The sequence below is a fragment of a genome, unplaced genomic scaffold (genome assembly GCF_019419815.1).
Source record: "Pyrus x bretschneideri cultivar Hongxiangsu unplaced genomic scaffold, Pyrus_bretschneideri_v1 Contig91, whole genome shotgun sequence".
Taxonomy (NCBI): Eukaryota; Viridiplantae; Streptophyta; class Magnoliopsida; order Rosales; family Rosaceae; genus Pyrus; species Pyrus x bretschneideri.
Genome location: NW_025999833.1, coordinates 344,668 through 365,052, shown reverse-complemented (window position 1 = coordinate 365,052; position 20,385 = coordinate 344,668). Strand labels below are relative to the sequence as shown.

Here is a 20,385-nt window from a genome sequence, read left to right as displayed (position 1 = left end):
ACCATTTTATATGAATACACCCTTTTGGGCTCTTTCTTTGCAAGCTCAAGCAAACCTGTTTTGCCCGTATCTCTTCTTATTTCCTCAATGCTAACATGTGCCATCATAGGTTTTGTGGCCAAATAATCACCCTCCATTGTGGCAGGTTGATTAGGCTTGGCGCAAAACATAACAGACAGAACATATGTTATATTTACGTGGAATTGCTAGGTTCAGGTAAATCCTCTTTTTTGCCCCCAATATGGTCCATGAATTCATGTAACCATGTATATGCTTCTTTTGGCGACATTGGCTTGGGCAACCTTTATTCTCGAGTTCTACCAAAGTTCGGCATTTGCCCTGGAACTTCACAAAGAGTATCAACCAACAAAGTTAAGGGCATTCTCTTTTCAGGCGAGATAGTTCCAAAACATATTGGTTCTGGACTCCATCTTGGGGTTGGCATCATTACCATATTCTCTTGAGCTCTCCTCAAGATTCTGTACTTTCCCGAATAAGGGCTTTGTGGCACATGATCTCTCTTCCCTTTGGTCTTGCTATTAGCTCTTTTGAGCTCATTTTTGCTCCTCCATTTAAGTTGATTTCTTTTGCCATGAGGCACTTTTTCAAACTTCACATTTTCATAGGCTTCTGATGTAGCAGGAACTTTTAGTGATTTCATATGGGTTTTGTGTTACCTTTGGACTCTCCTAATCATAGAAGCTCCTATTTCCTTGTCAGGTCTCCCATCCTTTCCAACTACATACCATTCCGCCCGAGTCGGGCAGAATCCTTCTTGGTGACTGGGGATACTATGCTCTTTGTTCTTCCTTTCATCTTGACGTCACTACCTTCATAACTTGGCTAGGGAGGCCTAACCTCCACCCATTTTGGTATTTTGGCTTCTTTATCTTCCACTTCTTCTGAGGTTTCGTGATTCCTAAATACCTCGAACAAGTTTTTTGGTTCAGAATCACTTCCTAATCTTTGGAAAACATTCTCCTCAGTAGCTTACATGATGTTTCTACGGGCTCTTTGTTATTTCGTCTCTCTTCTTCTGATTCACTCTTGATCAATAATAACTCCTAATGCTGGTGCTTCTAGCTTACATACAAATTGACACTTGCTACACAACACCAGCCCTTTAACTATGGTTGTTTTGGGTTTCTCGGGCAACGTGATAGCTCATTCTATAGGCCTGTCAACTTGCCTTCTTTCTACCTTTACTTCCCAAGTGGCTTTTCCTTTTCCCTTCTCAGCCCAAATCAAGTTAATCATGTTTATTGGGGCCTCTGGGAAGGGATATGTGTAAGTCATCATATTAGCCTGAGGTTTCTCTAAGAGCAACTTTCCTTTGACCATAAGGTCTTGTATCCAGTCCCTGAACTGGACACAATTAGTTATGGAATGGTTGAAGGTATAATGCAGCTTGCAATACTTTTTTCCTCTTAATTCTTCTAGTTAGGCATATTCTTGGTGTTGTCGGGCACAATTACTTTTTCCTGCACCAACTTTTCATAGATTTCTGAGGCCTTTGTTAAATCAAAGAATAACTTTGGTATTTAAGGGGCTTCATAGGGATAAATCCACCATTATTCATCACCACTTTCTGATCCTTGACTGGTTGGATTAAACATTTTACTATTAAAAGTTTGAAAGGGGTTTAGGCAAAGATTTCTCTAGAGAATGCTCCTTGGACCTCAGCATAGGTCCCCAAGGGATTGGCACTTCATCTTTGTCTTTCTAAACCTCATCATGAAGTCTTCTGTAGACTTGTGCTCATATTGTTTCACCTTCACTAGATCATTCATAGTCATCTCATGCTCCACCGTATAAAACTGTTCATGAAAAGCCATCTCCATTTGCCCCTAGTTAGCAATAGAATTGAGGGGCAACAGAGAATACCACCGAGATGCTAGGCTAACCAACAAGTTCCCAAACAATCTTAACTTACAGTTAAGATTGTCTTCAAATGCCACACAATGGTTGGAGAACTTGAAAATGTGATTTCTAGAGGACACACTGCCATATTCTCCACTAAAAATGGGAAGCGCGGGCATCTTAAAGTTGAGGGGAAAAGAATTATGTTCATCAATATACTTCGGATATGGCTTCTGGTCGGTGATCCTAAATAGTGGGCGAGCCTAAGGTTGAGCATTCTGGACCACCATCCTCCTTAGTTCGACTAACTCTTCTCTGAGTTGATGGTTGGCTATATTATTAGGTGGGGTATTAGGAGGTTCCCACTTCGGGCTTCGATCATTGCTCGAGAAAGTTTCCTTTTTTAGTTCAGCCTTCCTCGATCTGGCCCCTCTTCCCTTATTAGCCAATGGTGGTAGCCTATAAGGGGGAGGTTTGTCCACAGTTGTGAGCTCAACTTTCCCACTAGATTCTCCAATTAATTGGGGCATCCTATAATTCTTTCTTTCTTGCCCGCTTTGCCCCCTACTATCTAGTGAAAATAATAGAGGGTCGGGCAATTCTGTTTCCAAGATCTCTTCTAATACTGGTTGACTAACTCCAGATCCTTCCTTGTTTTTCCCTTTATTTTTCTTTTCCTCAAGCAAAGGAAATATGGGCACAATGGGTTCTTTTTCAGCAGGGCTTGCTTCTCTTATCCTTTCCTTGGCATAACCATTTTTTGGAGTAAAGTACTCCAGATCTAATCTTCTTTGTAGACTTCCTTTTAAGGAATAGAGTCTACTTACTTCTCCTCTGGTTTCCAAAGTAATCTTCTCCATACTTTTCAACACTTGCACCATGGTGGCTTATAAGTCTTCATTAGTTACCTTTCCTCTTGACTTCTTAGATGCAGTCAGACTCTCCAAAGTAGTTGGTCCTCGTAGGGAAGGGAAATCTTCTGGATGGCCTGTCATGCTTGATCTTAGTAGACACTAGGGTGGCCTGTATTCTATGTTCCACTTGAAGGTTCGCTCATTCCTTCTCCTTCTTGGCATACAAGACTAATATGATCCCACGGGGCGTGTGACAAAACTATGTTCAGGCAAAGATTTCTCTAGAGAAGGCTCCTTGGACCTTAGCACAGCTCCCCAAGGGATTGGCACTTTAGATGTATATGTTTGGTAGTCAGGCTCTTGCTTGCCTAGTGTGCTGCAATAAGAGCTTAAAGTTAGTTATGAAAAGGTGCCTGTGTGGGGCCTTAAGTGTAGGTCTTGGGGCTTGAAATCAAAACTAACTAAATGTTTAGGCGTGCCACTGCTATCTCAATATAGCAGATGTTCAACAAGTGTGTTTTAAGTTGATTACTTGCGCCCCAAGTTACTCCAACTTCTTGTTACCAAAGAATTGTCACATATGGGTTAAGTTTGTATTAAGTTCTTTTTCTCGCCTTGTAAATAAGGAGTCTTAGTTCATGGTCTTGCATGTTTGAATGAAGGGAGTCCAGAGCCCCTTAAGTTATTCGTTTAATCCTAAACTGATATTTAATGAAAACATATCCATTAAGCTAACCAGATCCAGATGCAAATGAGACTCTTAAAATAGAAAAACAGGTGGAAATAACTTGAATACATGCTGGAGAATGCATTAAGCAATAGATCTACTAATTTAGAAAACGAACGAAGAGCTTCGGGCAAGATTTAACATTGTCTAGCAAGGTTGAACTTCTTGCAGTCACTTCTCTTTGAATTTACAGGGATTGTATGCTAAAAAGGGAATCGATACTACAACACTGAGGGAGGTAGCAGAGCTTTTACACTAGACAAAAGATAACTTTCTAAGGAAACTATTGCTAAAATGACTGAATATGGGTTGATTTCAGCTTTCGAATGCAAATCTAGCTTGAGAGCAGAGTTTGTATGTTTGTTTGATTGGTTGTTTAAGTGGCTTTGTCTCTGGGGCCTGCCTTCCCTTTTATAGACAATTTGGCCCAACTATTGTAGCTTTTGCTCTTACCTGAAAGCACTTAGAGGGTAGCGAGTCATCGACTTTTTACTAACAATGTCATTGGAAAGTGTTCTTTGGCTGATAGTAGGTTAGTTTTCATCACTTGTCATTTCAATTATAGGCAAGTGGCTTGTATCTTGGCTGAGAATGCTTTAATTTGCTTCTGGGTTCAATGCTGGGCTTCAGGCAAGTCTCCCTTTTAGTTGGCATATTTGGGTTTCCTTAATTAATGCCCAATATTCAAATATTAACCCAAACAGAGGTACTATAGCCATTCCCAACCATCCAACGACAATAATGAAATAAGATATGAATAATGGATTTAAAACCAGGCCATATAGAAGATTGTTTGTAACAAGAAGAGTATAAACGACCATGTAGCTGGAATCGCTCTTGAAAATAAACACTCAATGGAGAATCAAAAGTAATAATAACGCATCCAAGTTTTAAGAGAACAATAGGATTTGGAGAGCAAAGATCACGTAATCCCAAACCATCCTCATTTTTCAGTACACAAATTTGTGACCAAGAAACCATGACAATCTTCTTTGAGGTCACCTCATCTGACCATATAAAATTGTGAGCCCATCGCTTAAGAGACCTCAACAAGGAAGAATGCCACTGATAAATAGAAAACCTATGCAAAAGCATACTCTACAAAAGCATATAAAAGAATTCGACGAAAAACTTTATGAATTTACTATCTATATTCTATAATTAATTGATTAAAAAAATTTAATATTAATTAATTTTTATTAAAATGTCTATAATATAAATAATTTTGGTTATACTTAAAAATTCTTTGAATTAAGCACCGTCTAATTTCCATCGTAAAAGCCAAACTCTTGGGTGCTGAAAGAAAAATATGAGATTTTTGTGATGTATCACAAATACAACTAAATAAACCAGGTGTTATAATATAAATAATTAAATACTTGGAAAAAATAATATCCGAGTCTTCGTATTAGATAACCCGACGCCCTGAAAACTTCTCCGTTGCTCGCAGGCTCGCAGCCTCGACGACTCCTCTCCTCTCCAGTGGTACGAAAAATGGAGGGCTATGATTGTCTGGGTTCGATGAAACGGCTGAAAAACTTCTCTCTGCTTGTGTCCCTGCGACGTTGACAAGGAGGATCACAATTCACAGCGTAAGAGATTCAATCAGTTTCGGTAATTTCTCAATTTGGGGTTGTAATTCAATTCAATTCAATTCTCTGAATGACAGGTCACTGGGCTAGGTGCTTTCTTTGGCTCGTTCCTTCTTGTTGAGGTATGCTGCTGTTGTCATTGTTCTTTCCACAAATGCAAATTCTGTGCCTTTGTTTCATATGGAATCAATCAAAACACTTCTGAATTTGTTCAACCTATCTTCGTTAGATTAACTTCACCTCTAAGCTTCCAACAAGAAATATTAGTTTGATTCACTTCAATATCAATGTCAAAACGCTTTCAAAGTATTAGTTTATTGGGAACAGACTGTCAGATTCAACCTTTGCATATATATTTTTAGCTCCTTCTTGTAAGTTGTCAACTGTAACAGATTTTGTATGCACCACAATTGCAATGTAATGCTTTTTATTAATATTGTTTCGACCAATGTGAATGTATTGTTGGCTGCACTGTGCATGTTTATCATGTTTTTCTAAATTTCCGTTGCCTTCCCAACTACGTTCTCCTTCCCAGTCCATTTCATTGTAGGAGCCCAAACACCACCTAAAGTATGACTCTTGGGGTGACTCATTGTGTCGCCGCTGTTCCAACATACCCAATCTCTAAGCGTCGACATAAACCTCCTCGGTCTTTCTCTCTGCGGATCTTATCAAAATCGAATCAAGTTTCAGATCTTAAAACTCAGCAGTCGACCTTTTATTCTCTCGAGCCAACAAGAGAGTGAGTTTCCAAATCATTTCATATACTCATAATGTCCCACGGAACCCACCTGGTCAACTCGGACTTGTGCAGGTGTGAGTGCTTCAATATGTACAAGCAGCAGGTTGCTTATAGTCAGGCATGGGATTGGCAGAAGAGCATAGTTGAGGATAAAAAAACTCTGATAGAGAGGAATGAGCATTGCCCAGACTCACTGTTTGTCCTTCAGCATCGTCCTGTGTATACCTTGGGAACTGCTAGTTCAGAACAGTTCCTTAATTTTGATATCAAGGATGCTCCGTTCGACATTTATCGAACTGAACGTGGCGGCGAGGTTACATATCATGGTCCCGGTCAGGTACTTCAATGCCTGAATTTAAACATTTATATGTTTTCGAAGATGTTGCCATTGTAATTTGAACTTGTTAGCCCATCGTGATAGAGTAGGAATCAAAATCTGAACATGTGACTTAATTGTTTATAGGGTCAGTTTTTCTAACCTTGGATGCATACGTTTTTCATTGTAGATAGTTATGTACCCTATTATGAATCTACGAAATCACAAGATGGATCTTCATTGGTACCTCAGGTCACTTGAGGAGGTGATTATCCGTGCTCTTTCAAAGACATTCTGTATCAAGGCATCTCGGCTTGAGGGCCTCACTGGTGTTTGGTATGGTATGCATCTTAAAACAAAGGCATGCTGTCTCCTTCCTTTTGTATTATAGCTTATTATCATTGCCAATACCGGGTTGTTGCTCTCATAACTTCCTTACAAGTAGTGGTTCCTTGTTCTTAATTTAGTCATGTTGAAAAAAAGTTTAAAAACCAAGAATATTGGTATTGAAACTGGCAGCTGGAATTTTCCTGTGATGTTTATATTTGAATTTTTCTTCAGGAAACCAGAAACTGGCAGCCATTGGAATACGAGTCAAACAGTGGATAACATATCATGGCTTAGCAGTGAATGTGAATACAGACTTGACCCCTTTTCGTTGGATTGTACCTTGTGGGTTACAAGGCTATCAGGTTGGAAGCATTAAAGGCTTGCTTGAGGAATTTCAGACATCTGCAGAGTGTGGAATAGCAGATCTACCTGATCCCGATGATGGCCAGCTACTTGATATTACTTGTAGATCTTTGATCCATGAGTTTTCAGAAGTTTTCCAGGTTAGAATCAATTATGAAACCATGTCAAGTTTGGATTTACAAGCCATCTGAATCTGAAATAGGAATGAATTTAGTCGAGGGCTACATTTCTAAATCCTTTGTCGGTCTGAATGGATATGGCATGTTGACGCTCTCTGAGCGTTTTATTTTTAAAGAGTCCCCTGAGAAGTAGGTCATGACAACAGCAGAACATTAGAGCAGGATTACATATTGCTACTTTTACATCCTTAGAAGTAACAACCTAGCATACTTTTCAGTGCCACTATAAAGTCGCCTGGGGTCACATAGATAGCATTCAATTTCCGATGGAGGTTCTTAATACCGTTGTAACAACTTTTGCTACAACAGTTGTAATAAAAACCGTCAGTTTGAATGAATACTTGAGTGTACTTAGACTGAAATTGATAGGGCTCTCAACTTGTATTTAGCGATGCACGTTATAAGATCTACATGAGAAGATTAAGGTTCGAATCCTTGCTTTCCACCAGACTGATTTCTGTGCATGATGATGTCATTCTATTGGTTAAATTGACACATTACCTTGAAGAGCCTTTCAAGCTAATTGCATTTGATACTGGGAAGAGCTTTTCTACGAAGCTATGCAACTAGTTCCTTGCATCTCTAATACTTGTGGTTAATACGATGGCTATCATATTGATATAGGTGACAGTTTTGTGTCGATACATGTTGATATTGTGACGTTATTATGTCAATATATTGATATGGTGCACGAAATAAAAATACAAGTTGCTACTATATGTACATCATGGAATACAATAATCTGCTATCATTCCATATCTGCAGCAAAGCAGAAAAAAACTTGATAAAGTTCTAATATGAACACATAATACCCAATCTTAATCAAACAAAAATTGAAATGAAATCAAGAAAAGGGAAGAACAGATCAAGGGGTAACATCATTGCAAAACCGATAAAGGTCGAGGTCGGCTTTTTTAGGAAGGTGGCTGAGAAGTGATCGGATACTGATGAAGTTTTGAACATGCCAACACTCGCTGGTCCAACGTATACCCTTGGAATTGGCCGTGGAGCTTGTTTCAAATTTCAATGGCTGACGACCGACCAGTTACTCAAGCTGCATTTCAAGCATGAAGAAGAAATGCGAGCAGCTCTTCATTTGTGGCAAGTGTTGTTAACTTTGACTCTTGATCGTCATCTTAGTTGCGTAATGTTGCTCTTACACGAAATCACGGCTATTTGTTACTGCGGTTCTACGTACATGTTCAAATTAAAGGATGCAATCAAAGTTAATTTAATTAAGATTGCTACGTACTAATGCTTCACAAGAAGCATGAATCCAATCACAAAATTGTACGAGTAATAGTAGGCTAGTAGTTAAGCCTCTCGAGTTAGAGGAGACTTTCCACTTCGAATTATTTTCTTTTTTGCATCAAAGTAACATCCATTGCTCATCGTTTTTCTTTTAATGCATCTCTTACGTTACGATAAGAGGTAGAAAAATGGCTCCAAATGATACACCAAAGTAGACTATTGATTCTAGATGTGGGTTCGGTTCCGTTCGGTTTAGTCTTTTGCCAAAACCAAAAAGCAAACTAAAGTCACTATTCGGTTCAGTTCAGTTTGGTTTTTCTTTCCATTTTTTTAGTTCTTTTTTTTTTTTTTTTTTTTTTTTTGGGGTTTTATTTTCTTTGGTTCGGTTTCGGTTTTCCTGTTAGTTTGTTCGTGTCTGATTCTCACATACACACATGAAAAACAAAGAAGGAAGGAAGTAGGGTTACAGGGGGATAAAACCATGTCGTATTGATCAAAGGGGTTAAAAGCGACAGGTCAATTAACAATCCGCTAATTTAGAAGTGAGGCCCGACGAATCTTTGTAATTTGCCCAACTACTTGCACCTAATTCGTCGGGCAAAGACGACAATTTTATTTTATTTCAAACAGTTAAAGATCATCAAATATGATGGTCAGGTCAATTCAGTGTGTGGTTTTACTCTCAATTATCGTTGTTCAGAAAAAGAAAAAATCATCAAAATCACAGGTTCTAAAGCCGTTAAAGGATTTATTCCTGTTACCTAATCTCTAAACGTTTGTTTTTGGTGATTTTTGGCATATGAGATCTCGAGTATATACAAACAAATTTGATTGTTGAATTGTTGAAACTAATTCATAGAATGCCTATCTCATCAAAACAATAGATTCAAAAAACACTAAAGAGTTTATTTTATATTTCCAATACGTAGAACGTAAACTTTTGTGGTACCTACTAGTGTAAATATTTTAAATTGATGGTTGAGTCATTCATTGTATTCTTCTAGGGTATAAAAAAAATCATCAAAATCAGAGCTAAAATCATCGTTAAATCGTGATTCTTCTTTTCTAACCATCGAAGGATTTCGTCCCGTTACCTAATCTCCGAACGTTTATTTTTGGTGATTTTTGGAGTATGAGATCTTAAAGTACATACAAATAAGTTTGATGGTTGGATCGTTGAAACTAGTTTTGTAGAATGCATATCATGTACAATTAGTAGATTCAACAAACACTTAAGAGTTTATTTTATATTTCCATTAAGTAGAACATAAGCTTTTGTAGTGTTCACTAGTGTAAATATTTTAAATTGATGATCGAGTTTGTTCACTGTTTCTTATAGGGTCGAAGAGTGTAGTTGTAAAATATTATTAAAATCAGAGCTGAAATGATCGTTAATCGTGAATTTTCATTTTTAATCGTCGATTTCGTTCCATTATCTGATATCTGAACGTTTGTTTTTGGTGTATGTGATTCGAAGTATATACAAACAAGTTGACGATTAGATTGTGGAAACTGAATTTGCAGACTGCAAAATCATCGAAGGAATTTAATATGCCAACCATGTCTCTCACTTTGCCTAACGAATTTATCCACTTGACCTAATGAAACAAAACCCTAAAACCTAAAACCTAAAACCTAATTTAGCCTTTGTGTGACGGAACCTTTATGGTCTATCGAGCAAGATTTGACACAATACGTGCCATTTTTTCCCCTTGCGCCAAATGTTTGCCTGACGAATAAATACCCTTGTCCTCCAAGATTATTTCGTCACACCTTACTTTTGTCAAAATCCTAAATGTTGACTTGCTTTGTCCGACCAATGGAATTTTTGTCAGGTAAAATAACTTAACCCAACTTAATATGGTTCTGTTGGGCCAAATTTCGTTGGCAAATAATATTTTCTGGTAGTGACCCCTTATCGCAACACCTAGAGGAGAAGGTCCTAGCAGATTGATGTCTTTTTGCTTCACTAACCAAAAATTCACTCGTGTGTAACCAAAAATCATGATTCTTCCTTTCTAACCATCGAAGGATTTCGTCCCGTTACCTAATCTTCAAACATTTATTTTCGGTGATTTTTGGAGTATGAGATCTCGGAGTATATACAAACAAGCTTGATGGTTGGATTGTTGAAATTGGTTTCGTAGAATGCGTATCATGTCAAAATAGTAGATTCAACAAACACTTAAGAGTTTATTTTATATTTCCATTAAGTAGAACGTAAGCTTTTGTAGTGTCCACTAGTGTAAATATTTTAAATTCATTATCGAGTTTGTTCACTGTTTCTTATAGGGTCGAGGAGTGTAGTTGTAAAAAAACTATTAAAATCAGAGGTGAAATGATAGTTAATCATAATTTTTAGTTTTTAATCGTTGATTTTGTTTCGTAACCTGTTATCCGAATGTTTGTTTTTGGTGTATGTGATTCGAAGTATGTACAAACAATTTGGCGATTAGATCGTGGAAACTGAATTTGCAGACTGCAAATCATCGAAGGAATTTAATATGCCAACCATGTCTCTTACTTTGCCTGACGAATATATGACCTGATCAAACAAAACCCTAAAACCAAATCTAGCCCTTGTGTGAAGGAACCTTTATGGTCTGTCAGGCAAGATTTGACACAATACGCGCCATTTTTTCCCCTTGGCACCAAATGTTTTCCTGACGAATAAATATCCTTGTCCTCCAAGATTATTTTGTCACACCATGCTTTTGTCAAAATCCTAAATGTTGACTTGCTTTGTCCAACCAACGAAATTTTTGTAAGGTAAAATAACTTGACCCAACTAAATATGGTTCTGTTGGGCCCAATTTCGTAGGCAAGTAATATTGTCTAGTAGTGACCCCTTATCACACCACCTAGAGGAGAAGGTCCTAGCAGATTGATGTCTTCTTGCTTCACTAACAAAAAATTCACTTGTGTGTAACCAAAAATCGTGATTCTTCTTTTCTAACCATCGAAGGATTTTGTCCCGTTACCTAATATCCGAACGTTTATTTTTGAAGATTTTTGGAGTATGAGATCTCAGAGTATATATAAACAAGTTTGATGGTTGAATTGTTAAAACTAGTTTCACAGAATGCGTATCCCATCAAAATAGTAGATTCAACTAATACTTAAGAGTTTATTTTATATTTCCATTAAGTAGAACGTAAGCTTCTGTAGTGTCCACTAGTGTAAATATTTTAAATTGATTATCGAGTTTGTTCACTGTTTCATATAGGGCCGAGGAGTGTAGTTGTAAAAAAATATTAAAATCAGAGGTGAAATGATAGTTAATCATAATTTTTAGTTTTTAATCGTCGATTTTGTTTCGTTATCTGATATCCGAACATTTGTTTTTGGTCTATGTGATTCGAAGTATATACAAACAAGTTGACGATTAGGTCGTGGAAACTGAATTTGCAGACTGCAGGTCATCGAAGGAATTTAATATGCCAACCATATCTCTTACTTTGCCTGACGAATATATCCACTTGACCTGATGAAACAAAAGCCTAAAACCTAATCTAGCCCTTGTGTGAAGGAACCGTTATGGTCTGTCAGGCAAGATTTGACACAATACACACCATTTTTTCCCCTTGGCACCAAATGTTTTCCTGACAAATAAATATCCTTGTCCTCCAAGATTATTTTCTTACACCATGCTTTTGTCAAAATCCTAAATGTTGACTTGCTTTGTTCGACCAACGGAATTTTTTTCAGGTAAAATAAGTTGACCTAACTAAATATGGTTCTGTTGGGCCAAATTTCGTAGGTAAGTAATATTGTCTAGTAGTGACCCCTTATCGCACCACCTAGAGGAGAAGGTTATAGCATATTGATGTCTTCTTGCTTCACTAACCAAAAATTCACTTGTGTGTAACCAAAAATCATGATTCTTCTTTTCTAACCATAGAAGGATTTCATCCTGTTACCTAATATCCGAACATTTATTTTTGATGATTTTTGGAGTATGAGATCTCGGAGTATATACAAACAAGTTTGATGGTTGGATTGTTGAAACTAGTTTCATAGAATGCTTATCCCATCAAAATAGTAGATTCAACTAATACTTAAGAGTTTATTTTATTTCTATTACGTAGAATGTAAGCTTTTGTAGTGTCCACTAGTGTAAATATTTTAAATTGATTATCGAGTTTGTTCACTGTTTCTTGTAGGGTCAAAGAGTGTAGTTGTAAAAAACTATTAAAATCAGAGGTGAAATGATCGTTAATCATGATTTTTAGTTTTTAATCGTTGATTTCATTTCGTTACCTGATATCCGAATGCTTGTTTTTGATGATTTTTAGTGTATGTGATTTGAAGTACATAAAAACAAGTTGACGATTACATCATGGAAACTGAATTTGTAGACTGCAAAGTCATCGAAGGAATTTAATATACCAACCATGTCTCTCACATTGCCAAACGAATATATCCACTTGATCTTATGAAACAAAACCCTAAAACCTAATCTAGCCTTTATATGACGGAACTTTTATGATATGTCGGGCAAAATTTGACACAATACGTGCCATTTTTTCCCCTTGGTGCCAAATGTTTGCCTGACGAATAAATACCCTTGTCCTCTGAGATTATTTCGTCACACCATGCTTTTGTCAAAATCGTAAATGTTGACTTGCTTTGTCCGACCAATGGAATTTTCGTTGAGTTAAATAACTTGACCCAACTAAATACGATTCTATTGGGCCAAATTTCGTAGGCAAATAATATTTTCTGGTAGTGACCCTTATCACAGCATCTAGAGGAGAAGGTCCTAGCAAATTGATGTCTTCCTACTTCACTAACCAAAAATTCTCATGTGTAACCAAAAATCGTGATTCTTCTTTCTAACCATCAAAGGATTTCATCCCGTACCTAATCTCCGAACGTTTATTTTTGGTGATTTTTGGAGTATAAGATCTCGGAGTATATACAAACAAGTTTAATGGTTGGATTGTTGAAACTAGTTTTGTAGAATGCGTATCCCATCAAAATAGTAGATTCAACAAACACTCAAGAGTTTATTTTATATTTTCATTAAGTAGAACGTAAGCTTTTGTCCACTAGTGTAAATATTTTAAATTGATGATAGAGTTTGTTCACTGTTTCTTATAGGTTAGAGGAGTGTAGTTGTAAAAAAAATATTAAAATCAGAGGTGAAACGATCGTTAATCGTGATTTTTCATTTCTAATCGTCGATTTCATTCCGTTACTTGATATCCGAATGTTTGTTTTTGGTGATTTTTGGTGTATGTAATTCGAAGTATATACAAACAAGTTGACGATTAGATCGCGGAAACTGAATTTTTAGAATGCAAAATCATCGAAGGAATTTGATATGCCAACCATGTCTCTCACTTTGCCTGATGAATATATCCACTTGACCTGATGAAAGAAAACTCTTAAACCTTAAACCTAATTTAGCATTTGTGCGACGGAACCTTTATGGTATGTCGGGCAAGGTTTGACACAATGCATGTCATTTTTTTTCCTTGGGGCCAAATGTTTGCTTGACGAATAAATACCCTTGTCCTCCAAGATTATTTCATCACACCATGCTTTTGTCAAAATCCTAAATGTTGACTTGCTTTGTCCGACCAACAGAATTTTCGTCAGGTAAAATAACTTGACTCAACTAAATATGGTTCTGTTGGGCCAAATTTCGTAGGCAAATAATATTTTCTGGTAGTGACACCTTGTCGCACCACCTAGAGGAGAAGATCCTAGCAAATTGATGTCTTCCTACTTCATTAACCAAAAATTCACTCGTGTGTATACTAGTAAAGGGCTAACACTTCGGGGACTCAACATCATTGAATTCGTCCGCATATAAATCTAAAGGTTGGAATTCTGAACTTGTAACACAGGCACGTCAATTAACCATGATAACATGGATTAATTAAATATGATTAAACGGAATCCAATATGCTGCAAATTATGCATGTTAATTGGATTATTTATGCTTACCCACACTTTAGCACGTGTACTAAAATAGTTCACAACCCAACAAACGAATCTATCTTTCTATAGCCTCTAAATAAATCCCTGCACTCTATGGAAAGAATCAGTAATGGAAAATAATTAACTGTGTCGTGTGAGTATGACCGATTTACCATAACATCTCTCGAATTAATATAATATTAAGGTACTGAGTTTTATATATTTGGCATAATTTGTTATAAGTACAATTACTGTTAATGCAAGTTAATACTTGGTGTGTAGTCATCGAATGCTTCTTTAAAAAATTTGCTACTAAGTTTAAGTCATGAGAAAGGAATATACATGTGTCCATTATTTTCAAGGGACGAGGCTGTTTAAACTCAAAACTAATCAGTACTTCCACACAAATTTCAGTTCTCGTTTTATTTGAAAACAAAAAATAGTCGCTAAAAGTTGTCTATTCTCATTTATTATTTTAAAATAAAAAGTAAAATAAGTATGAAATAGATTCTTAGAGATTAACTAAGTTAATGACTTGGTTCATATGAACTACCATTTTTCGTCGTTAAAGATCAAAGCTTGACTTTCTTCCATTGTAAGGAAATAAAACTTGGAAGAGTTTTGAAAATTAAGTCTTGGAGATCTTGTGATAATATAATCAATTCATTCCATGAAAAATATTTTTTATATGTATCATTATCAAAGTCAAAATTGAAGTAATCTATATTATATATAATTGTGCCTATATATAATTGTTTATGAGTGTTTATATATACTCAAAGTCAAAGTTTTTACTAAATAGAGGAAGTGTCCTTACTCAGTTGCTTGATCATGCTAGCATAAACTATATCCTTAATCATGCTACTATAAACTATATTTTATTTTTCAAATTGAAAACTAAAAATAATTATTAAGTGTGTAATGTAATGTATGTTGACATATCTTGACAACATTTGACAGGTTGTGTCGCCATAATTTGATAGGGGCTTTCGGCAGCACTCAGGAAGTTGCTTTGGCATGAAGTCGACAACTTGGCAAACAACGACAAGTCCACCAAATGATTGACGAAATGAATCACTGAAAAAACAACTTTCGTTAAAAAAAAAAAAAAAAAACTTAAATCTTTACGTACACTGAGACCCTCAAAGTTCAAAACTTGAATTCGCCACGAGCTCTGTCCTAGCTAGTATATATAAAGTGTTTAATAAATTATCGCAAAGATAATAAGGGAAAATTATTGTTTTTAGACTATGCCGATCAAAACTCCAAATTCACAACTGGCTTTGTCTGATGGAATTTTGGAATTATACGCTATGGTCGTCGAATTATCGATTTACCTCAAAGCACGGAGGCAAGCTTCCAGGAATTGATGCCACTTGAACTGTACAATCCACCATGGTTATTGGTATTGCAAAACTTTGTATTATTTATTCGGTCAAACCAAAAATGTTTAGTTTATGCTTTATGCTAACCGGATGTACATATTACGTACATGCATGTATAGTTCGAATAAAATGAAGCCACGTGTCTACAGTGGCATGCATGGGTCCGCACGTCAATTAAACATTATAGGTTAAAAGCATGCATGTTTATATTCGATAATTAAATTAAGTAGTTTGATTAAGTATAAAACAATAAACTATTAGAGTTGACAGTGGATGCCGTTTTACTGTGTTTATCCCATTCTCTTAATCCATTTTTCTATGTTAACAAGCATTAAATACTTTAGTTTAATTGAGGTGGGAGAAAGAACACTTTGAAAACAGCTAGCCACAACTTATCTGTAAAGCAGAGAATGACTTGTGACGAAAGTGATTATGCAATCTATATTATTATCTTAGACTGAATTCGGCTTTGCGGAGTTTCCAGCTGTCCGAACGTCCATTTGTTTGTTTCTTAGGATTTTGTCTTTTTCATAGTTTGTATTTAATGTTTCATCGCCTGCTCTTAGAACTCTCCACAAACATTTTAGTTTCTCTAAAATAATCTCTGACTTAGGTATCGGAGATTTTTTTTACTAACACCACACTGCTGTTAGATATTGGCACTTGGTGTCAGCTCTTTTGCAGGGTTTTTTGGTCAATTAACTATACATGCATCCACAGTGTGTGTGTGTGTTTGTATCGATACGCATCTGATTTATATTTTATTTTTTCTTTTCCTTAAAAAGGGGATCAGCAAGTGGTTTTACCATGACAGTCCATCTTTTTAGGGTCCAGACTCACAGAGGCTTTTCAATTTCAAACTGTTCGAATGTCTGTTAGTTTCTTAGCATTTGTCTTTTTCATATTTTGTATTCTATGTTTCATCGCCGGCTCTTAGAATTCTCTACAGTCTCTAAAAGAATCTCTGACTGAGGTATCGAAGATCTTTCGACTAACACACCACACGCTGTTAAACATTGGCGGTTGGTGTGATCTCTTTTGCAGGGCTTTTTGGTCAATATTGAAGTATGCATCCACGGTATAAATGTGTGTGTGTCCATATATACGCATCTGATTTATATTTCGTTCTTTAGCTAGATTTACCCCCTAAAGGTTGAAATACCAAACGAAATATCAAATATATAATACTATACATGCATGGGTATGGGGTAGTAGGGCAAGTTGGAATTGTTTTTGTCTCCAATCCAATCCCATCCCATCTCATCCCCTTCAGTCTCATTCAAGAATAAAGACATGTGCATCAAACAAGGAGAGGGCTCATAACAAATAATTAACGTTGAATCCAGGAAAATGACTAGTTTTGAGCAGGGGGGAGGGGGATTATGATACTATATAGTGGATGACCGATGACCCCATCCCTCCCTTCCATTTCTTATAAAGAAATTGTACTTATTTGAATCCCGACATTTTATAAACTCCATGCTGCAAATTGCAAAAAACTGGGGGGACTGCCCTTTCAAGGAATCAAAGGTGGTTTTCTACAAACTGGGAGTCATCTGGTTTTGATTTGGGCCCATAGAATCATAGAATACAACTATGACTTTTGACATAAATACAAATATATACGTACAAACGTACGCATTTTAGACACGTCGTCACGCGTTGACATGAGTTAAATGTGTCCTTTTTTTTTTTTTTTTTTTTGCTTATCCGGACATGATTTAAATGTTAGATCACGGCTTTGGTTCTCTTGTAAGGTATAAATTGCACCCTTTCAATTGATAATTAATTCACCATGTTCTCAGAACGTGAAATTGAAATAAATCTCTTAATGGTCAAATTATCTTTAAGCTGGGGAACCGCTCACAGAAATTAGCTTTTTATTCTTTGGTCTTTTATTGGCTATATGTGTACAAATATTGTAAACTTTTAGACCAAATCTCAAATATTGTACCACCATATAAGTTTTGAGACTTCCTAACCATCTTCAATTGATTTTGAGTAGGACATGTTTGGTACTATTTTTGGAATAACGAAAACCATTTTATGTTAATCAAAAGAATATCTGAATAAACTTGGCACAAAAACTCAAAAGTTTCGGTGTCATTGAAGTTTTTTTTTGGAAACATCTAGCAGGGTGCTTTTAGGGAACACCCTAACTTCTTTTTGAGGAAGCAGCTGAAATTTTAATAAAGATTTCAACTTGTTTGTAACATATATGTTCCCCTCAAAGCCATTAAGTATTACTCAGCTCTAAAGCACCATGAACCTATTAAAGAGTTTATTATGAGGCATCAATGCCAAAAGGACACGAGCAAACTCCAAAACAAGCAACACAATAAAGACGTATCTTGCCAGGCGAACAAATTTTGTCAGGCCAAAGGTAGTTTCGTCGCTCAAAACTTTAGACGACAAAATTTCATCGGGAAAAGTTGGTTGCGCAAAATTCGTTGCTTGAAGCCTTACCTGACGAAAATAAAAATTCGTCGGCCAAATTCTATTTCGCCTGACGAAATAAGTCATCGGGTAAAGGTGCATTGACCACCTTGACCCGACGAAAGTTATTGCCTGACGAAGTTTTTCATCTCCCTGCACTAAATTAAATACTACAAGAAGTTTGGCACGACAAAATTTTAATCGGGGAACTATTTAAAACCAAAATAAAAAAATAAAATAAAGTTTGCTCGACGAATATATTCGTCGGGCTAACATTTTTTAAATTTCTTTTGTAAAATTCGATATTAAAGCAATATTTATAGTAAATAATTTATTTAATTCTAATTATATTAATTTGAAAAGCTAAAGTTAATGACAACTTTAAAACATTTATATAATTACATTCAAAAGAAAATTGTTCATACAATTATGTAAAAAAGACTAAACTAATTAACCTAAATTGCTTGGGTGGATGCTGAGGTGGTTGGCAGAATGGCGCCTGAGAGATTACTCGGAGGCTTGGGATTGCGAATGCCAGAAGCTGACATTGCTTGGGCTATCCTAGCAATGTACATGGGCACTGTTTCTCGATCGTGCGCAGTAGCTTCTTGCTCGCAAGTAGTTTCTTCTCTCATACGTGCCACTTCTTCTCTTCGGCGCACTAGCTCTATCTCCACCTGCTGCAGTCTGGAAGACATCTCGATCAAATGATGAGAGATTGTTGAAGAGGAAGACCACTCGAGGTCCCAACCTCGACCTACTCCTAGGTCGTTGTGTTCGTTGCCCTTAACCATGTCCATCAACAACTGTAGAGACACATTTGGATCAGGTGTCACCTCCTCCATAGGCACGTACGTTGCTACTGGGAGAGGCTAGCGAGGTACTCGTTCTTCTTCTACGTCGTAGAAGTCTACCAAAAAAAAAAAAAAAAAAAAAACCAATTAAGATTATCGGTCATAATTTAAACCTTTTTTACTATAATGAAATTTAAATTTAAAATGTAGAACATATTACTTGCAGAAATGTCGTCCACGACCTAGTCGCTATAATTAGCATGTGTCTCCCCTCAAACCTCCACTTCTAGGAAATGCAAACCACCCGCCTGCCGTTCCTCGACCTAGTAAGATAGGAGTCAAGAACCGAAGTGATGAAGGTACAAATTTTTCTTTGATTACTTTTATTTATTAAAAAAAAATTAATCAAACTTAAAGTAAAAAACAGAAAAGTTGAACTAAAATTAAAATAAAACCTACCTGAAATTTTTCGATCTAAAAATAAGTGCACAGTTGCTGCCACTTATCTATCCTCTCAAGAAATTCCTCGAATGGCCGGTAAAAGTTGTATCAGGAGACCGACATGTCCTGTAGTAATAGTGTAGCTCGTACTTCTTGTCACATCCCGGCCTAGGGCGAATCACTTCTCGGGCCCACTCCACCACCGTAGCACGATATTGTCCGCTTTGGGCTTACCATTCCCTCACGGTTTTGTTTTTAGGAACTCACGAGCAACTTCCCAGTGGGTCACCCATCATGGGATTGCTCTAGCCCTCTTCTCGCTTAACTTTGGAATTCCTACGGAACCCGAAGCCAGTGAGCTCCCAAAAGGCCTCGTGCTAGGTAGAGATGGGAATATACATATAAGGATCACTCCCTTGGGCGATGTGGGATGTCACAATCCATCCCCTTAGGGACCCGACGTCCTGGTCGGCACACACGCGACCAGGGTTAGGCTTTGATACCAAATTGTCACATCCCGGCTCGGGGCGGATCACTTCTCGGGCCCGCTCCACCACCGTAGTACGATATTGTCCACTTTGGGTTTACCATTCCCTCACGGTTTTGTTTTTGGGAACTCACGAGCAACTTCCCAGTGGGTCACCCATCATGGGATTGCTCTAGCCCCTTTCTCGCTTAACTTTGGAGTTCCTACTGAACCCGAAGACAGTGAGCTCCCAAAAGGCCTCGTGCTAGGTAGAGATGGGAATATACATATAAGGATCACTCCCTTGGGCGATGTGGGATGTCACACTTCCAATCCTTAAACTTATTCCTCCACACCGAGTCCTCTACATTGATCTTGAAGTTGGTTTGAAACAAAAAAAAAAAAACAAATGTATTAGTTTAAACCCACATTAAATAAGTAAGAGCAAAAAATAAAAAAATAAAGAAAGTTCAACACTTACTGAAATTTGTCTCATCATCTCGGCATGGACCTTGGGGGGGGGGGGGGGGAGGGGGAGGAGGGGTGGTGCACGTCATCCATGAATCAACAACCATGGTAGACTTGGTGCGGATGATGGCACCTATGTCATGACTCAACAAGCTTATGACTTTATCACTCGTTCGCCGATGACTCGGGTTGTAATCAATCTGGATGTGAGCCTGTGATACCCTGGTAATCCAGTTGCTTGCCAACCCTTTAA

At 37.0% G+C, this 20,385-nt stretch overlaps 1 protein-coding gene across 4 annotated transcripts; it reads left to right on the top strand.

The window, feature by feature from the left end:
* Positions 1–4,868: 4,868 nt before the first annotated feature.
* On the top strand, positions 4,869–7,684 carry LOC103952895 (octanoyltransferase LIP2p, chloroplastic). Of its 4 annotated transcripts, XM_048576833.1 has the most exons (7): positions 4,872–5,033; positions 5,111–5,155; positions 5,584–5,775; positions 5,848–6,112; positions 6,282–6,432; positions 6,653–6,924; positions 7,460–7,684. In XM_048576833.1, exons 3-7 carry the CDS (start codon positions 5,606–5,608, stop codon positions 7,484–7,486), a joined length of 885 nt encoding a protein of 294 aa, XP_048432790.1. In that variant the 5' UTR covers positions 4,872–5,033; positions 5,111–5,155; positions 5,584–5,605; the 3' UTR covers positions 7,487–7,684. The 4 variants fall into 4 exon arrangements, with proteins under 4 accessions (XP_048432787.1, XP_048432790.1, XP_009362857.2 ...); XM_009364582.3 differs by lacking the exon at positions 7,460–7,684 and having other exon boundaries at positions 6,653–7,411; XM_048576832.1 differs by lacking the exon at positions 7,460–7,684 and having other exon boundaries at positions 5,569–5,775; positions 6,653–7,411.
* The last annotated feature ends 12,701 nt before the right edge of the window (positions 7,685–20,385 follow it).

What these genes read in the sequence shown, in the direction of transcription:
- LOC103952895 (XM_048576830.1), top strand. Translation starts at nt 5,606, where the DNA reads ATGACTCTTGGGGTGACTCATTGTGTCGCCGCTGTTCCAACATACCCA. An exon ending in TCTCTCGAGCCAACAAGAGA is followed by an intron (nt 5,776 to 5,847) that starts GTGAGTTTCCAA and finishes GGACTTGTGCAG; the next exon opens with GTGTGAGTGCTTCAATATGT. An exon ending in CATATCATGGTCCCGGTCAG is followed by an intron (nt 6,113 to 6,281) that starts GTACTTCAATGC and finishes TTTTCATTGTAG; the next exon opens with ATAGTTATGTACCCTATTAT.